General features: G+C 40.3%; 1 protein-coding gene across 1 annotated transcript; it reads right to left on the bottom strand.

Moving 5' to 3' along the window:
* Positions 1-12,092, bottom strand: LOC133452072 (calcium-activated potassium channel subunit beta-2-like). The gene is made up of 5 exons (XM_061731265.1): positions 11,818-12,092; positions 7,266-7,385; positions 5,791-5,961; positions 4,422-4,617; positions 1-1,416 (listed from the first exon to the last, which is right to left on the bottom strand). Exons 2-5 carry the CDS (start codon positions 7,319-7,321, stop codon positions 1,132-1,134), a joined length of 708 nt encoding a protein of 235 aa, XP_061587249.1. The 5' UTR covers positions 7,322-7,385; positions 11,818-12,092; the 3' UTR covers positions 1-1,131.
* Between the last annotated feature and the right edge of the window lie 3,932 nt (positions 12,093-16,024).

Genomic DNA, 16,024 nt, shown 5'->3' with positions numbered 1-16,024 from the left:
TTTTATTTCTTGGCACCATAAACATAATTAAATATCGTGGTTTAGACACCCCAACATGGGTCTCAGACCCTAACACAGGTCTTAGAAGGTTAAAACAGGTTTTTACTGACAGACCACATTTTATCTGCTGTCATTTATAGTGGATATAAAATAATACAAATTGTATCAAAATGCAGGAACATTTTCAAAATTGTACCATTGCTCAGAATTACCAGCTTAAAACAGGACTTTTTTTCTTTTTTAAAACAGACATCAGTGTTTTTCTCTGTGATATTTATCGACTTCATTTGTGACTTGTCGCTATAGAAATAATGTGAATGGAAAAGTGAAATTATCATTCTCATAAAAGTATAAAAGTATAACAAGCACTTAATAACATGTTCCCTCAAATGGCTTACAATACTTTAACATCATGTGAATTTTAGGTTTAAAACGCATTCTAAAAGTATCTGCATATTGTGAAAATAATGGTCAATATAATGGATTCACGTTGTAACAAGCTCTACGTTTGGTCAGAGGCAAAGTTTGTCTGCACATATGAAAAGTTTAGAACAACTAACATTTTTATGAAGGCCGAAACTTCTTTCTGCACGTGTTTCATGAGTAAAGGCCATCACTTTTTGAAGCATTTCAATAATTTTCTCTTGCACCTAATATAAAAGTGCAGATCTGTGCTCCTCAGAGACTCCGCTTTCCATGGACATTGGTTTTGTACGAAATCGTGATTGCAATCACCTGTTTGAAATGAAAATGGATCTATATTAACAAAAAAGAGTGTAATTAAAAATGAAGCTGAGAGAAAAGACAGGACACATCTTTTTCACATTGACTGCAAAAAAAAAAGTAGAATCGTCATAAATATCAGAATCCCTGCAAACAAATACAGAAAAAAACATAATGTAAATTGCCATGTTTTCTTTCATATCCAGCACCCAGTGACATGTCCTACAGTTTTTGCCCTGGAACAATCGTTTCAGTTTCATAAAAAGACCCGTCCTCTCCGCACGGTGGACGTGTGCTGTCCTCCGTGTCTCAGCCGAGGAGGGACGTCTGCAAGAGGTCAGGCGGAGGAAGCGTTCCCGTTCATGTTGGAGGCCCATCGGCGCGCCGCCACGTGCTTGCCACAATCGTTCACCTCTTGATCTTCCCGATCTCCTCACAGAGTCTGGAGAGGTACTGCGTGAGCCGCACCATCACGATGATGAGCGCTCCTCCCACCAGCACGCAGGAGGGCCAGAGCAGCGCCTGGAAGACCACGGCGTGGTCGTACAGCCGGGTCAGGAGGACGCTCTCCTGCTGCTCGCTGGGGTCGTAGTAGCAGGTGACGTGCTGGTTCACCTTCAGACGCTCCGAAATGTTCACCACCAGGACGTGCATGGCCGCGCTGTCCTTCTGGCACCGGGGCACGTACACGCACTGCAAGGAAGTAAACAGTAAAGGCATGTTTGCTTCTTTTGCACAGTTACAGAATAAATACCATCTACCTGGAAGTCATTTCTTCAGGTATTTGCAAATAAGAAACTATGTAAGAACGAATCTGCAAAATTTCGAGATCTTCGAAGGCCTCCATCTTGACAGATGCCTCCGGCCTATGTCTTGCTTGGAAAAATTGATATCTTATATATATATATATATGACACCTGGCAAGCTACCAATCCAGTGAATTCCACTTTGATAAGGAAAAAATGGGAGGAGGAAATGGGCACTGAGATCCCGGGTGCTCTATGGGCAGAGAGTTATTACGGAAGAGTATTAGGGCCATGCAGGAGAAAACATTTTCGAGAGGGGAAGATTTTTTTTTATTGTGCACTTGGAGAAAAAAGTCGAAATTTCAAGAAAAAAGTCGAAATGTTGAGATTAATGTTGAAATACAATTTCAAGAAAAAAGTCGAAATTTCGTGAATAAAGTCGAAATTTCGTGAATAAAGTCAAAATTTCGAGAATAAAGTTGAAATACAATTTCGTGAATGAAGTGGAAATGTCTCCTCTGGCCCATCAAATCCAGCTAGCAGAGCAACTGACAGCTCTGCAGCAGCAGCCGTAACTAACTAACTAACTAACTAACTTACATCCTTGGAGTGGAACGTTAAGGGTATAGGCCTACGAGGCATTTTGTAAAGACAGTCACATGCGGTGTTTGTTATAGTCTCAGAAGGTTGACTTTATTCACGAAAATTTGACTTTTTTCTCAACATTTCGACTTTTTTCTTGAAATTGTACTTCAACGTTAATCTCAACATTTCGACTTTTTTCTCGAAGTGCATAATGAAAAAAAAATCCTCCTCCTCCAAAATATTATTTTTATTTTTCTCCTGCCTGGCCCTAATACTCTTCTGTAGTTTAGAACACGTCCATAAGTGCTCTAATAACGCTAGGCACTGCCTAATCCAATCTAAAATCATACACCGTCTTCATTATTCTAAGGAAAGGGTTACATAGAATATATGCTGAGATCTCTCCTACAGACACGTTGCCCCTACAGCTTTGTTCTATGTCCCAAGGTTAAGAGCTATTGGTTTAATATATTCAGTTTAATATCCAAAATACTTCACATACAGCTAGAGACCGATCCATTCATTATTATTTTAGGAACATCAGATGATGTTATAAAGTTAAGCAACTTCCAACAATGTTTCCTCTTCTCTTATTATTGCAAAAAAGTTACTTCTCATGCATTGGAAGAAAAAAGATGTAGCCACCACAAAGATGTGGCTCAGTGACCTTACTAACACACTCCACTTAGATAGAATAAGATATACTCTTCTAGACTTACTTTGAAAACATTTGGTCCCCTCTCATTCATTTTTACCTTTATTTTATTTTATTTTTTAATGTATTCATTTATTTATCTATTGTTATTCTTAGCAATTTTTCTTTCTTTGTATTTTGCATTCCAAATTTTATATCAGGTTCTTCATTTATTATGTTCTAAGAAAACAAAAAAGTGCACTATGACCTGTACTCTATGCGCACTGATGAGTGTGTACTTTAAATTTGTAACCGTATTTTAATGTGCTCTAATCAGAGGTGTCAAAAGTATTCACATTCATTACTCAGGTAGAAGTATATATACTAGAGTTTAAAAATACTCATGTAGAAGTTGAAGTATCAACTCAAGTTTTTTACTCAAGTAAAAGTATAAAAGTACTGGTTTCAAAACTACTTAAAGTATAAAAGTAAAAGTAATGTAAGGGGGAAAAAAGCCATTAAGGACAAAAGCCATTGAAAATGAATGCATCTTAGTATAATGCAAATATATTAAAGAAGCATATATGTGTACTATTGAGCATTAACATGTGTTTCAGAGAGCAGGAGATATGATGACTACCGTATTTTCCGCACTATAAGGCGCACCTAAAAGCCTTTAATTTTCTCAAAAACCAGCAGTGCGCCTTATAATGCCGTGCGCCTTATATATGATCATTACGGTAATTTCTGTTACTGTAGTCAGGGGGATTGTCGGTAATGTAGTTGGTGTCGCCAAAGTAATGACGCTAAAAACGTCAGGAATCATCACAGACACATAATGGCGACTTTTACGAGACGGAGCAAAGCTGGTTTTTATTTTGTTAATAAAGTTTGACATACAGTACTTTTTCTTCTTGTTTTTTTTTTGCATTTGCTGTAGGATTTTGTAGCATTTCCTGTAGCGCAGCTCCATCAGGTAGATACGTAACTCAACCCCAGCCACTATAGTACGGTATTTTACCATATATTTAGTGCACCTTATAATGCGGTGCGCCTTATAGTGCGGAAATACGGTAGTTAGGTATTGTTATGGTGCAAAAAGTCAAACTTCAGAGGCATGTTATCATTTATCCTAACCTTTATTGGAATGTACATCCAAGTTTAGTTGCAGGAATCTGGGGGAACGGATGTAAGAACAAAACTGGACAAGAACATCTGAAACAACCACAACCAAATTCACTCTATCCGGATGGAGCAATTTAACTGGATAGTTTTTTTTTAAAGGCCAAAATGAAATAGAGTAACGAGGATGTTTTTAAAATGTAAGGAGTAAAAAGTACAGATAATTGCGTGAAAATGTAAGGAGTAAAAGTAAAAAGTCATTACGTAAAAATAATTACTCCAGTGAAGTATAGATAACCAAAATTTATACTTAAGTAAGGTAACGAAGTATTTGTACTTTGTTACTTGACACCTCTGGCTCTAATAAAACACACTTGAAAGACGCACTGCGAGGAGATGAGTGAAGGTTACGCAGGACAATCGGTGCTCCACACTTCCTGCTTTCAGTCGCCCCGGCCCAGCTCCTTTTATCCCGCAACGCTGAGCACTAACAAACATTCCCGGGGATGTGAGTGCGGCCCGCCTGTCACCCGGCCAGCCCCCGACTGCTGTTGTCAACATTTGAAACGGCTCAGTAATTCCCAGTATTTTCCCTCTGGCGCAGGACTCACTTCAGAGCTGGCGTCCTGCGTCTCCTCGTTGTGAGATAAACGGCTGACACGGCCCGTGTCATTGACGCTCACGTAGACCTGCAGGCAGGGGTACTTGGAAACTCTCCAGCAGTCGGATCCGCAGTTGTAGGAACAGTTCATGTCTGCTGTGACCGTGGAGTTGAGAACAACACACACACCCTCCTCTGTCCAAACACTGTGTTGACATTTAAATAACAATCACATTTAGTACAAGCATGAGGGAGGGAGGGAGGGGGGAAAAAATGACTTTGGGGTATAAATTGTCCTGAAAAAGCCTGGCTTGATATAAGCATTAATTTTTGCTTTTGTTTTTCCAATTTTCAGGTTGAGTGAGCAGCACGACAGTCTACAAACAGGCCCGTGCCATGAATTAAACATTTATCTGGCAGAAAGCAGGTAAAGTAAGTGTTCGTTAGCAGGCCAGCTGACAGTCTTACCGGACAAAATAATCTAAGATGGGCCCCCCTGCGCCCGGATCTCTCCTTCTTCCTCTCCTCTCCCTCTGCTCTTCAGGTTTTTATACAAGCTAATGGATGTTAACATTAGAGCTAGCCAGTTAGGTTAAGTTACAAGGTTGGTAAATGTTGGCTGTGCTGTTTCTTACCTTGCTCTACGCTGACTTTATTAATTCCAGCTTCTCTTTTCTCTTCTTTTCTGAGCACCGGACTTGTGCTGACCGGACATTTTGACCATTCTAATGGTTGAATTAAAGGAGCATGAGGCTCCTTTTAAGAAATGAGACTCTCTAGCGCCACCCTTCACCACGACGGCCGTCGGGGGTACTGCAGCCAACAGCGAAGCCGGCACAGGAGAACTGGGAGAACGCGCATGCAGCGTCATGTGACGTCACATCCACAGCCCAGTGTGGGAAAAGCGGCCCCAGCCTTGCGGCACATTTTGCAGCACACAGCTTGTTCAAGGCAACGGACAGATATAATAGAGGGCTCACTCTTTTTGGTTTGGAACGCTTCATCTGACATTATTACTAGAAAAATTAAAACGTATACAATTTTTTTTCATAAATCCAGCCTCAAGCTCATTTAAATGATAACATCAAATTTTGATCAGCGGCCAAACCATTTTTGTGTTGGGGGTTCTTGACCACAAGGACAATTAGGAAGAAAACAAATAACAAGCTTTTATGTAACTCAAATACTACATATTTTTTCCACAAATAGGCATATTTTGAAACATTTTGAAAAAATTATTCCATAATTTAATGAGAATATTTTTTTTTTATTTTTTTTTTTCAGTTCTGGTACCTCCCCCCTACTACCCTGGGCCCGGGACAACAGACCCGTTTGTCCCCCCCTCTCGGCGGGCGTGTTGGTTAGTGAGGTTCCCGTACCTGTCTGCGTAGGAGCGCAGCGTGGTGATCCCCAGGACGAAGTACATCACGGCCGAGGACAGGATCATTCCCAGGCCCAGGAGAATAGCCCGGTCCTCTCCAGGCTTCAGAGCTGTTACCGTCTTCTTTTTGTCCAATATGTCCACCTCACGAAATTTCTGATAAATTGACCTGATGAATGAATATGAAACATAATCATTTATCATACCAAGCCTTTGTCATACCAAGCTGACTTGACAAAGGTCCTAACTGACATGCTTGAGGTCCAAGTACCTATCTGTCCTATTGTATGCCTTCTTGGACAGATACCTAAACATGTTCAATCTAACTCTATTATCTTATGAACCCTGGCTTCCTCTCTGCAAAGAACTGGCGGCTACACAAACCCTCATGCTTTGCTCTATCTGAATGGCTTAAAGACTACTTGGATATTTTAAGCATGGAACGCGCCACCAATCTGCTCTTAGACTTTGACAAAGGCATTCAAGGACATTGTGGACATTGTACAGACATTTATGGTCAAAAACAAGCATGACACCAATATGATCTTGTAAACTTGACAACCTCCCCTACCGTGCTCCCACTGTGTTGTGTAATAGAAGCATGTTAAAGGCCATTTACAATCAAAGAAAGCCTATTACATATTTTATTTAATTACTTTTATTTCTGTTCCTTCTGTTTCTTTTTTTTAATTATTTGAGTTAATGCTCTTTTTCCCCTAATTTTTTTTTTTTTATTGTTGGCTTTATCTTGAACAACAACAATTCACCATCAAATTCAAAGTGTCAAAGCAATTTAAACAAAATAAATTTAACAGTCTCATCCAGAAATAAAGAACAACAGCAAAACAATGTGTTGGAGAGGGAACAGGAGGAAGCAGAACGCTGATTTAATCCTGTCCCTTCCTCACAATATCATATCATATGCCATAGAAAATATAGAATTTAAAAATTAAAATAAAATAAAATAAGAAAAGAAAGAAAAGACAAAATAATAATAAGAAATAAATAAATACAACACAAACAACTACAGTAATAAACAAAGATCAAGGCATAATTAAACCAGCCTCCTACAATATCCTAAAATCAAACATTTTATTTCCCAGTCACTTCTTTGATGATCCATGACCAGCCATGAAGTTACATTTTTACATTTGTTGTACTTTGTTGTACTTTGTTGTACTTTGTGTGCGTGCTGCGTGCGTGCGTGCGTGCGTGCGTGCGTGCGTGTGTGTAACACTTGGAGGCGTGTGATATGTATAGTGTGTTGTGGATCTGTCAGTCCTCTCGGTTTATGATGATGTTGAAAACTAATAAAATCTTAATATTAAAAAAAAAATGTATCATACATTTTAACGTGCAAATAAGTCACCACGTTATTAAAGTGATTGAGCAGTAAGAGCTTCTCTCATAGCAGGAGACGGCCCATTTACCTAAGTTTGTATTTTCAGGCCTGGAAGGATCAAACTGTGTTACCTCCTCTCATTTCCTCTCCCCAGGCCTCCAGCACTCTTCCCTGCCATGAGAAACATCTTTCCTGATGAAGCGCGTCCTCCTTTGCTTGCAGGATCAGAACGATAAGACCTTTGGAAAGTCCTGTGAAAAATTGCAACAAATTCTACATCTGTAACTCTTTTTGATGTGTTGCACATTCTTCCCCTTGACACCAGAAAAAAAAAAACCCACCTTACCTTTGGTGCATTTTTGTTATTCGACACTAATAATTCAAAATAAGTTGAGTTTTGGGGAAGAATAAAGCTTCTTGTACTGAGCCTGCAGCAGCTCCTGGTTGTGGTGCGCCGGGACAGGAAGCACACATCTCGTGCAGCACACTCCGGGTAAACATCTCATTTTCAACACAAATAATTGCTTCAAAGGGCAAACAAATTGACAGATAGCAACAGATGAGAGGTGCTAATGCGGATGAAGCCCACATGAAAAAAGCTACCTGCTGTATCCTTAACACTTGTGCTGTCAACACAAAGTCATCAGCGCCTCTCCAGCCACAACAACAGCGCCTTGCATGTGGCCCGTGTCACTCTCTGCAGACATATGTTTGACAGGAAACATGTGTTCCAGTGCTGCACGTCCAGCTTCAGCAGCATGAATCAGCCCTGACTGTGATGCAAGTGCATGGCAGCGTGGGGGGTCCCGGGGCCAGCCGGGGGTTAGGACTCAAACTGGACTCAGTCGATATTTATTTTGGGTTCCAAAAAAAAAAAAAAGTCACAACAGTTTTATTTTCAGGAGCAGGGCTGGGGATCGGTTCAAAGGTCAATAATCGATTCGATTCCGAGTCTTAACATTAAGAATCGATTATCAAGATTTGATTTGATCCGATTTGATTCCGATATTGATTTGGGTTAGTGTTATTAAAAGTTTTTTCAGCTGTTGCATGAATTATATGACTGTAGTTATGCGACGTATGAATACTAGTATTATATTGAGATTCAACAGCAAGTAATGATGCTGTAAGGACCAATCAGCTCCCAGAATGCTGATAGAACTGCTTTCAGAAACATTGTCGGTCAGAATTATCAGAGGCAGCAACATTTCTTTTTTTTTTAACATATTCCATTTGAATTTTTTCCATGTAACCCCAAAACAGTAAATAAAGTAATGAAATATAGACAATTTATGCAATTATAACTAAAAACTTTATTGTTTTCATACCTTTAAAGATAGAAATATTTAAAGGCAAAAACATTGTGTCCAAAAAAACATATTTTTTTTGGACATAAACTAAATAATATCAAAAGTTGTAATGTAATGATGAAAAAAAAACGATTTTTAGGAATTAATATGAGAATCAGAAAATCGATTTTTTTTCAACACAGGCCTATTCAGGAGTATGTTATTGTTTTCCTGATGCTCAAACGTGCTGTCTCAGTTTCATTTATGTATTCAAGATTACAAATCTGTGCCTTGTTATGAAATCAGAAAGGCTATTTGTCGTGGGAGCGTGGTGTTTACCAGCAATTGCCTCGGATCTTACTAAGTTAAGGGATATGTACGCAGGCTTAGAGGACTACTTTTGCTTTTTCATGCTCGATAATGACCTTTCCAGAGTGCTGCGAGCAGAATAGTGAAAAAAACAGGCCAACAAGTGCCTCTTAGATGAGTAATTTCCTCATTCTACCACATTCCCAGCTGTGTAATGGAAAGGTTCCTGAGAGACGACTCCAGTGCGACACAAAACATCTGAAGGAGCCCAGAAATGTCATCCACTAATACGCTCTCGCCGAGACATTCCACTTCAATTTGCATGCATACAGCGTGCAGCGTCATACCCGCATCAATTTTATGCCCTGTCTTTGCCGCTAAGCAGCTTTCCTCCTCTTTAAGAGTGTTGCTGATCATTGCCTCAGGAGTACCTCAAGTTCCATGCATAGCTGTATTGATTTCAGCTAAACCGGGAGAGAGACTCTTTCAGAAGGGCCACCTCGCTCCGCGTCTGCAGTTCTGTCAAGCAGGACACTTTGGACGGCAGAGCTGTGCATGTGCTGGCACATCTCACGCCAACGCAGGTGTACCTACAGCAGCAAAAACAAACAGGCCGTGTCTGTTCTTGAATGGGGCTGATTGTGAAACAGAAAAAAGATTGAGATCATAGATTGATGGGTTTGAAATGTGAGGTGAAAACTCCAACAAAACCCAACCCTGCCACATTATTTGTGGCTCCTTGAGGCTATAAAATGTGAATTTTAAAGAATCATGTCGAGCTTTGGGCCTACTGAGCTAAAAGGGAAGAAATTACCTACAGAGAGAAAAAGGAAAGTAAGAAATAATAGATACGTCGTATAAATATTTTACATATTCACACCAGTCTCACCAGAAAATGGGATTTTCATAGTTTTTAATGGGGTTAACGACATGATCAATAAAGTGAAACTGCTAAAACTATCTCCCACTATCTTCCATCGTATCTCTGCAAGGTCTGCATGAAGCACTGCGGGGTGATGATCCTGGTGTGTTTGAGGAGCCCCGCCAAGGCCACGCACCGGCGCTGAACTCCGTCCAGCAGCAGGAAGGCGTTGGTCAGACCTCCCTGTTGTGGTTTAATGAATATCTGGATCCACGGGCAGATGGGATCAGCTGACCCCACCCTGTGTGCTCTGATGGGTGTGTCCTCTGTTCACGCTTCCTCCAGCTGCTCGGCTCTCTCTGCAGTGCTGCCAGAATGTGAGAGAGACTAACACCTGAACCTGGTGTTATCCTGTACTTTATCTGGACAGGTTATTGGACGGGTTGGTTCGTTACTGGGACCAACAGGCACCGATGTGTGGCTCAGATTTTCTTCAACCAACATGTTCTGCTTCATCTGACACGTGCAATTAGGGATGGGCGGTATGGACAAAAAAATGTATCACGATAATTTCTGGCATTTATCCCAATAACGATAAAAATATCAATACAAAAAGTGTCATCAACAATACGTCTTTCTTTCTTTCTTTCTTTCTTTCTTTCTTTCTTTCTTTCTTTCTTTCTTTCTTTCTTTCTTTCTTTCAGGCTCATTTCTTTCTTTCTTTCAGGCTCATTTCTTTCTTCTTTCTTTCTTTCTTTCAGGCTCATTTCTTTCTTCTTTCTTTCTTTCTTTCAGGCTCATTTCTTTCTTTCTTTCTTTCTTTCTTTCTTTCTTTCTTTCAGGCTCATTTTTCTTCTTTCTTTCTTTCTTTCAGGCTCATTTCTTTCTTTCTTTCTTTCTTTCAGGCTCATTTCTTTCTTTCTTTCTTTCAGGCTCATTTCTTTCTTTATTTCAGGCTCATTTCTTTCTTCTTTCTTTCTTTCATGCTCATTTCTTTCTTTCTTTCTTTCAGGCTCATTTCTTTCTTCTTTCTTTCTTTCGTGCTCATTTCTTTCTTTCTTTCTTTCTTTCTTTCTTTCAGGCTCATTTCTTTCTTCTTTCTTTCTTTCGTGCTCATTTCTTTCTTTCTTTCTTTCTTTCTTTCTTTCAGGCTCATTTCTTTCTTCTTTCTTTCTTTCGTGCTCATTTCTTTCTTTCTTTCTTTCTTTCTTTCTTTCTTTCAGGCTCATTTCTTTCTTCTTTCTTTCTTTCGTGCTCATTTCTTTCTTTCTTTCTTTCTTTCTTTCTTTCTTTCTTTCTTTCTTTCTTTTATTTCTTTCTTTCTTTCAGGCTCATTTCTTTCTTCTTTCTTTCTTTCAGGCTCATTTCTTTCTTTCTTTCTTTCTTTCTTTCTTTCTTTCTTTCTTTCTTTCTTTCAGGCTCATTTCCTCAATTTATCGTTTTTACCGTGAGATGACAAATTCTTACCGTGGGGAATTTTTTTGACGGTTTATCGTGAACGGTAAAATATCGCCCATTCCTACGTGCAACCCAAAGAGATGTATTGTTTTATGGATATTTGTCAGTGATGTTAGAGGTCGTGCATCTCAGAGTGTGCGTCTATGTTGCAGGATGTGTAGTGTTTCCTCATCATGTGTTTCCAGTAATGTTGCCGGAAAACAAATAGCTAAATAAAACCTCCCTTGCTCTGCTGCATAGTTCTCCTCGGAGGTATAATAAAGCAGTAAAGGCAGTCCATGCCTTGCACAATGTGCACTGACTGGCAGCTCACACACTGCTCCCATTATTCTGCACAATGTGACACCAAAAACCAAATCCTCCTTTCCCATCACTTTTCCTTCAGGCAGAGCTAAAAACAGCATGTGTTTATCCAAATGATCCAATTAAGATTCACCAGGCTGCACACGAAGAAAAGAAAAAAAAGTGGCAGATATTTCTAAGACATCCTTTTCACGGGGTCAGACATAAAAACTTACATTGTTGTGACTTTTTAAAAAATCGATATCACACGCCAGCACTGTTAAAATCCTCCACACACAGCTCTGATCAGAGGAAAAACCCCGAGCCCTCTGCCCGAGAGATCTCCGGTCACAGCCCCAGGGTTCCTCCCTGGCGCCTGTAATCGTCTGTTTCTTTTCACGCTTAAACAGCAGTGAGCCCTTAGCATTTGCAAGTAACTGGTGCCTGTTGAATTTATAACACATACAATCTGTGAGATCCTACCTCTGCTCACCGGCCTGTCGTGATAATCCGGACTCGGGGCTGCAACTGTCAGCAGTGGCTCTACAGCGAAGTCTGTTCTGCGAAGGACAGCAGCTGGCTACCTCTTATTTAAACTCTTACCCCAAGTGAATGGGATGCCTGCCATACCTGCACTCGTAATATGAGTTCCTTGTACAATGCTGTCATGCTTCAGAGGGAGATGGTCCGGCACAATGACTTTCCACTGGACCCCTGGATAAGTGGCTGCATGCATGTTGCTATATTTGCTGCACATCTCGCCCTTATCCCCACACTGTAACTGCCACTTGTTACAGATATACAATACGTGGAGGCATCTTACACAGAAGTCAAATGCTGTGACAGAAAGAGAGAAAGAAAAGTGGGTGCCTGCGGCCACAAGGTGTCGCTGCAACCTCACAAAGTGGACGGTGATCGACTTCAGGGACGTTTTTTGACTCCCATCAGAAGATCAGAAGAAAAGCCCTCTTTTTTGAAAGATCTTGCTTTTATTTTGGTAATAATGAATAAATGAGGAACTAATTGGATACATTATATTTAAAAAAGGTCAGATATGACACAGCCATGACATCCGATTTATTACGGCTGTTGGATTTGTTCAAAAATGCAGCTACTGCAATGAAAAAGAAAGACAGAACAGAGAGACTTTGTGCAGGTATTCGTCTTTTTATGAGGAAATGAGCTCAGCTTCTTTGGTTGTTGTCTTTTTTCTGTCCTCAGCAGTTGTGCCTCTTCTCTTTGGCTGTCCTGTTTTAGTTTGTTTCGTCAGGTCTTTGGCTTTTGCTGCGTACCCTGACGTGGCAGGGCTTCAGGTTCAGACACAGACGTTATTATTATTAATCCTGCCTGCCTGGCCTCTTTCATTTGGCTCCTCCACAACTGTGACATCTTTACTTGTAACAAGTTAGCGGAAACGCCAAAGATTTTAACCGAGGTTTAGTAGAAAGATGAGCCCATTTAATTTAAGATGGAAAAAAAAACCATAGATATTGGGAATCAAGTCACAAGAGAAGATGATTTACTGCTACTGTTTCAAACTCCAGCGTTTGACGTCAGTTGGCAGCAATATAAAGGTCTGAATCAAGGAATGATTTTATTCTAATGGCTGTTTTCAGTATGTTATTTTAACTTCTTGTGTACTAATTTATCACTTTAAATATATGTCAGTGCTTTTCTCATCACTGCAAACGTTACATAATACTTTAAACTATCCATAAGTATAAACTACACAACATGTGCATCTCATTATTAAACTTGCTTCTCCACTTTGATTCTACACTTTTTGCATTACAAGTAAACTTCATCAATATTTTATATTACTGTAACACGGTAAGATTGTATTGTAAAGCCCAACTTTCCATGGAGGTGAGTTTAAAAGCCTTTGCAGTCATGATATTTCTGCTTTTACGTCAACTCTTTGGAATGTTTTCGTACTGAAAATCAAATATAACTTGGATGTAATGTCGTGGCACATTTCATCTGTATTAGTCTGGATGTTAGTGTGTGTGTGCCTGTGCGTGTGCGTGTGCGTGTGCGTGTGCGTGTGCGTGTGTGTGTGTGTGTATTAAGGCTTTTCTGTAAGCAGTCATTTCCTCAAGAGTCTGACCAGATGGGGGATTATCGCTGATGCTGATATTGGCTGCAGTCTCTCTGCATCCTGTTTGGCGTGTGACATTATACAAGTCTGTTCCTCACAGCAGCTGCAGATCTCACACTGTAAGAATCTCTGCTCGTCCAGAAAGACCAACTCAACTCGTCCCAGCACTGAGGCTTTTGCTCTATCTTTTATGCCGTGTTGTACATGCAGTCTTAGAAACACAACAGGCCCTCCCTGCGTACAGTAAGACACGAATACAGCAGGGTGAGGAAGAATCCAGAGCAGAAGGAGAAGCCTTTGTTTTTATTTTAGGTTAAGCCTAAACATAGCTACGCAGTGCAGGCTGTCTTCCAGGGGCACATTTGGAAGTGAAACAACACATACATGGGGTATGAAAGGCATTGCTGCTTCTTTGTTTCTCAGGATCCAAAAATAGCTTGTGCTGAGCAGGCAGCGAAGCTGAGCTGCAGATCCTTTTCTCCCCGCCTTTTATTCGTCTCACACATATCATGGAAAATTAAGCAAAAGGTTTGGTTTATGGTTCAAATTAAAAAAAAAGTGTACTTGCAAGGACAGTGTGCATCCATTAACCCAAATGAGCGATAAATAATTACGGGCCGGACTCGCCAAAGCACACATCACCGAGACAGACTTCTTTGGCAACATGGAACGAGCTGGAATTAAAAAGAGGTATTCAGGAGAAGGCAAGTAAACAAGCTGCAATCATGTGATTGTATGTCCCATCTTTAATAGACAAATACTTGCTCTTTCGTCAATTTGAACCCCCTGTCTTGTTCTTTTCCCTACCCCTCCAGACGTGAAACACAGTTGCACACCAATGAAAAGGCAATGCAGCTTTTGCTTGGCAGTCAATAAGGGCCGAGCTTGTTATTTTCCTGCAGATTAGCCTCCTGCCCCGCGGAGTCGTAAGACGGCTGTAGCCCGTCCAGACTCACACTTATGGAGGGAAACAGTGATAATCTTACTTAACAGAGAATTACCTTATTTTTGCCAGCACAAACAAACCCCAGTGATCTGAACATTTCTGCAGATGCTGGGAGACATTCCTTATTTGTATCTGTGTTTATTAAAAGACTACACGGTGCATATGTAGACGAGCTGAAATGGATGAGTAACATTTACATTGCCTGAGAAGAGGTGAGCCGATTCACAATATTTATCTTGAGAATCTTTATTATAATTATATTAATAATTATACAATAAAGTATAATATTACATAAAGCCTGGAAGTGGGCATGAGGAATTTGCTTCACATGTAATTCTCTGGCAGCCAAAACACCCAATCTCAGCAGGAGTGGTGGAGCACATATTTGTGTTTTCACTGGCTGTCGGAGAAGGATGTGAAAGGTAAATGTGCCAAAACCTCTCATAGATTACCTGATGGAGATAAGCAGCAGTGAAGCAGGTTTGGCTGAATTCTGTGCATAGTTTTGTGTCAAACACAAGACAATTTTTTTTCCCCACCATACAGAGACCTCTTCTCCCAGGATCCTCACAGCTTCACACTCCAGCACTATTCTCATTTGGCACAATGTATTAAACTGGAGTCTAAGTGGGAGGATCAAACAGCTCAAAGGCTTGAAAGTAGCACAGGCAAAAGAAGAAAAAAAAATCTATTCTGCAGTACGATGCATTATCCAGGACAAACAAATACATCACTCAACCACACATGTAATGAGGCAAACTATACAGTCATTCCTTTGTATATCTGCCAGCTGACTTCTTATCCAGATATAGAGCCTATTATTATTAGTGTTGATGATTCTGACAGCCTGGATAAAATTCAGCTTGGCTGTAAAAAAAAAAAAGTCGGCCTCATAGAAATGTATTTGTGAATGTGGACTGTGATAAGTCAAAAGAAGCCCTTGTAGTCTATGCTACCATGAAAGATAACTGTTTATGGTAAAAAGGAAATGCAGTGTGACAAAGCCTCTTCTGAATATGCGGCACAGTTTCTGCAGTTGTGCAGCTGATTTCATGATACCCAATACAGGATTTCACAATATGTCATCATCTCACACTGGAAAAAGTTGAGGTTGTACAGAGTAAATGGAAACATCCAGTAATCTCTCATACCATTTACAATACACTATTATAACAACAATTATTATTATTGGTATTACTAGTAGTAGCAGTTTTGTTATTAATATTTGCATCAGGGACAGCCATTGACATAATGCAAATATTATGTAATTAGAAAACAGCTATAAATGTGGTACTAGTCCAAATGTCTGCAGCATTGGGTAAATTGATATGATTATGAAATGTTTGTTTATGTGTACAGCTTTGGAAAAAAAAAAAAACAGTATAAGATCCAGATTGCAGCGATGATGTAAGCTTGTTGTTGACTTTCCCAGTGTGAATGACTGAGCAGTGATGGGGGGTGGGGTGCGTTAATCCCGCTAGTGGTGACCGGCCAGGCCGAAGTGAGGTGTAGCGGGGGATGGGCGGCTGTGAAGGCTGATTCATGGTCTCGCGTTACACCAACGCAGAGCCTTTGTCCGTACGCTGCGCGTCGCCGCGTAACCCTACGCCGTCGATTTAACGCGGACCATAATTCATGCTGTTATG

The sequence above is a fragment of the Cololabis saira genome, chromosome 10 (genome assembly GCF_033807715.1).
Source record: "Cololabis saira isolate AMF1-May2022 chromosome 10, fColSai1.1, whole genome shotgun sequence".
NCBI classification, from domain to species: domain Eukaryota; kingdom Metazoa; phylum Chordata; class Actinopteri; order Beloniformes; family Belonidae; genus Cololabis; species Cololabis saira.
Note: the sequence above shows the minus strand (reverse complement) of the source record. Positions and strands in the feature narration are given on the sequence as shown.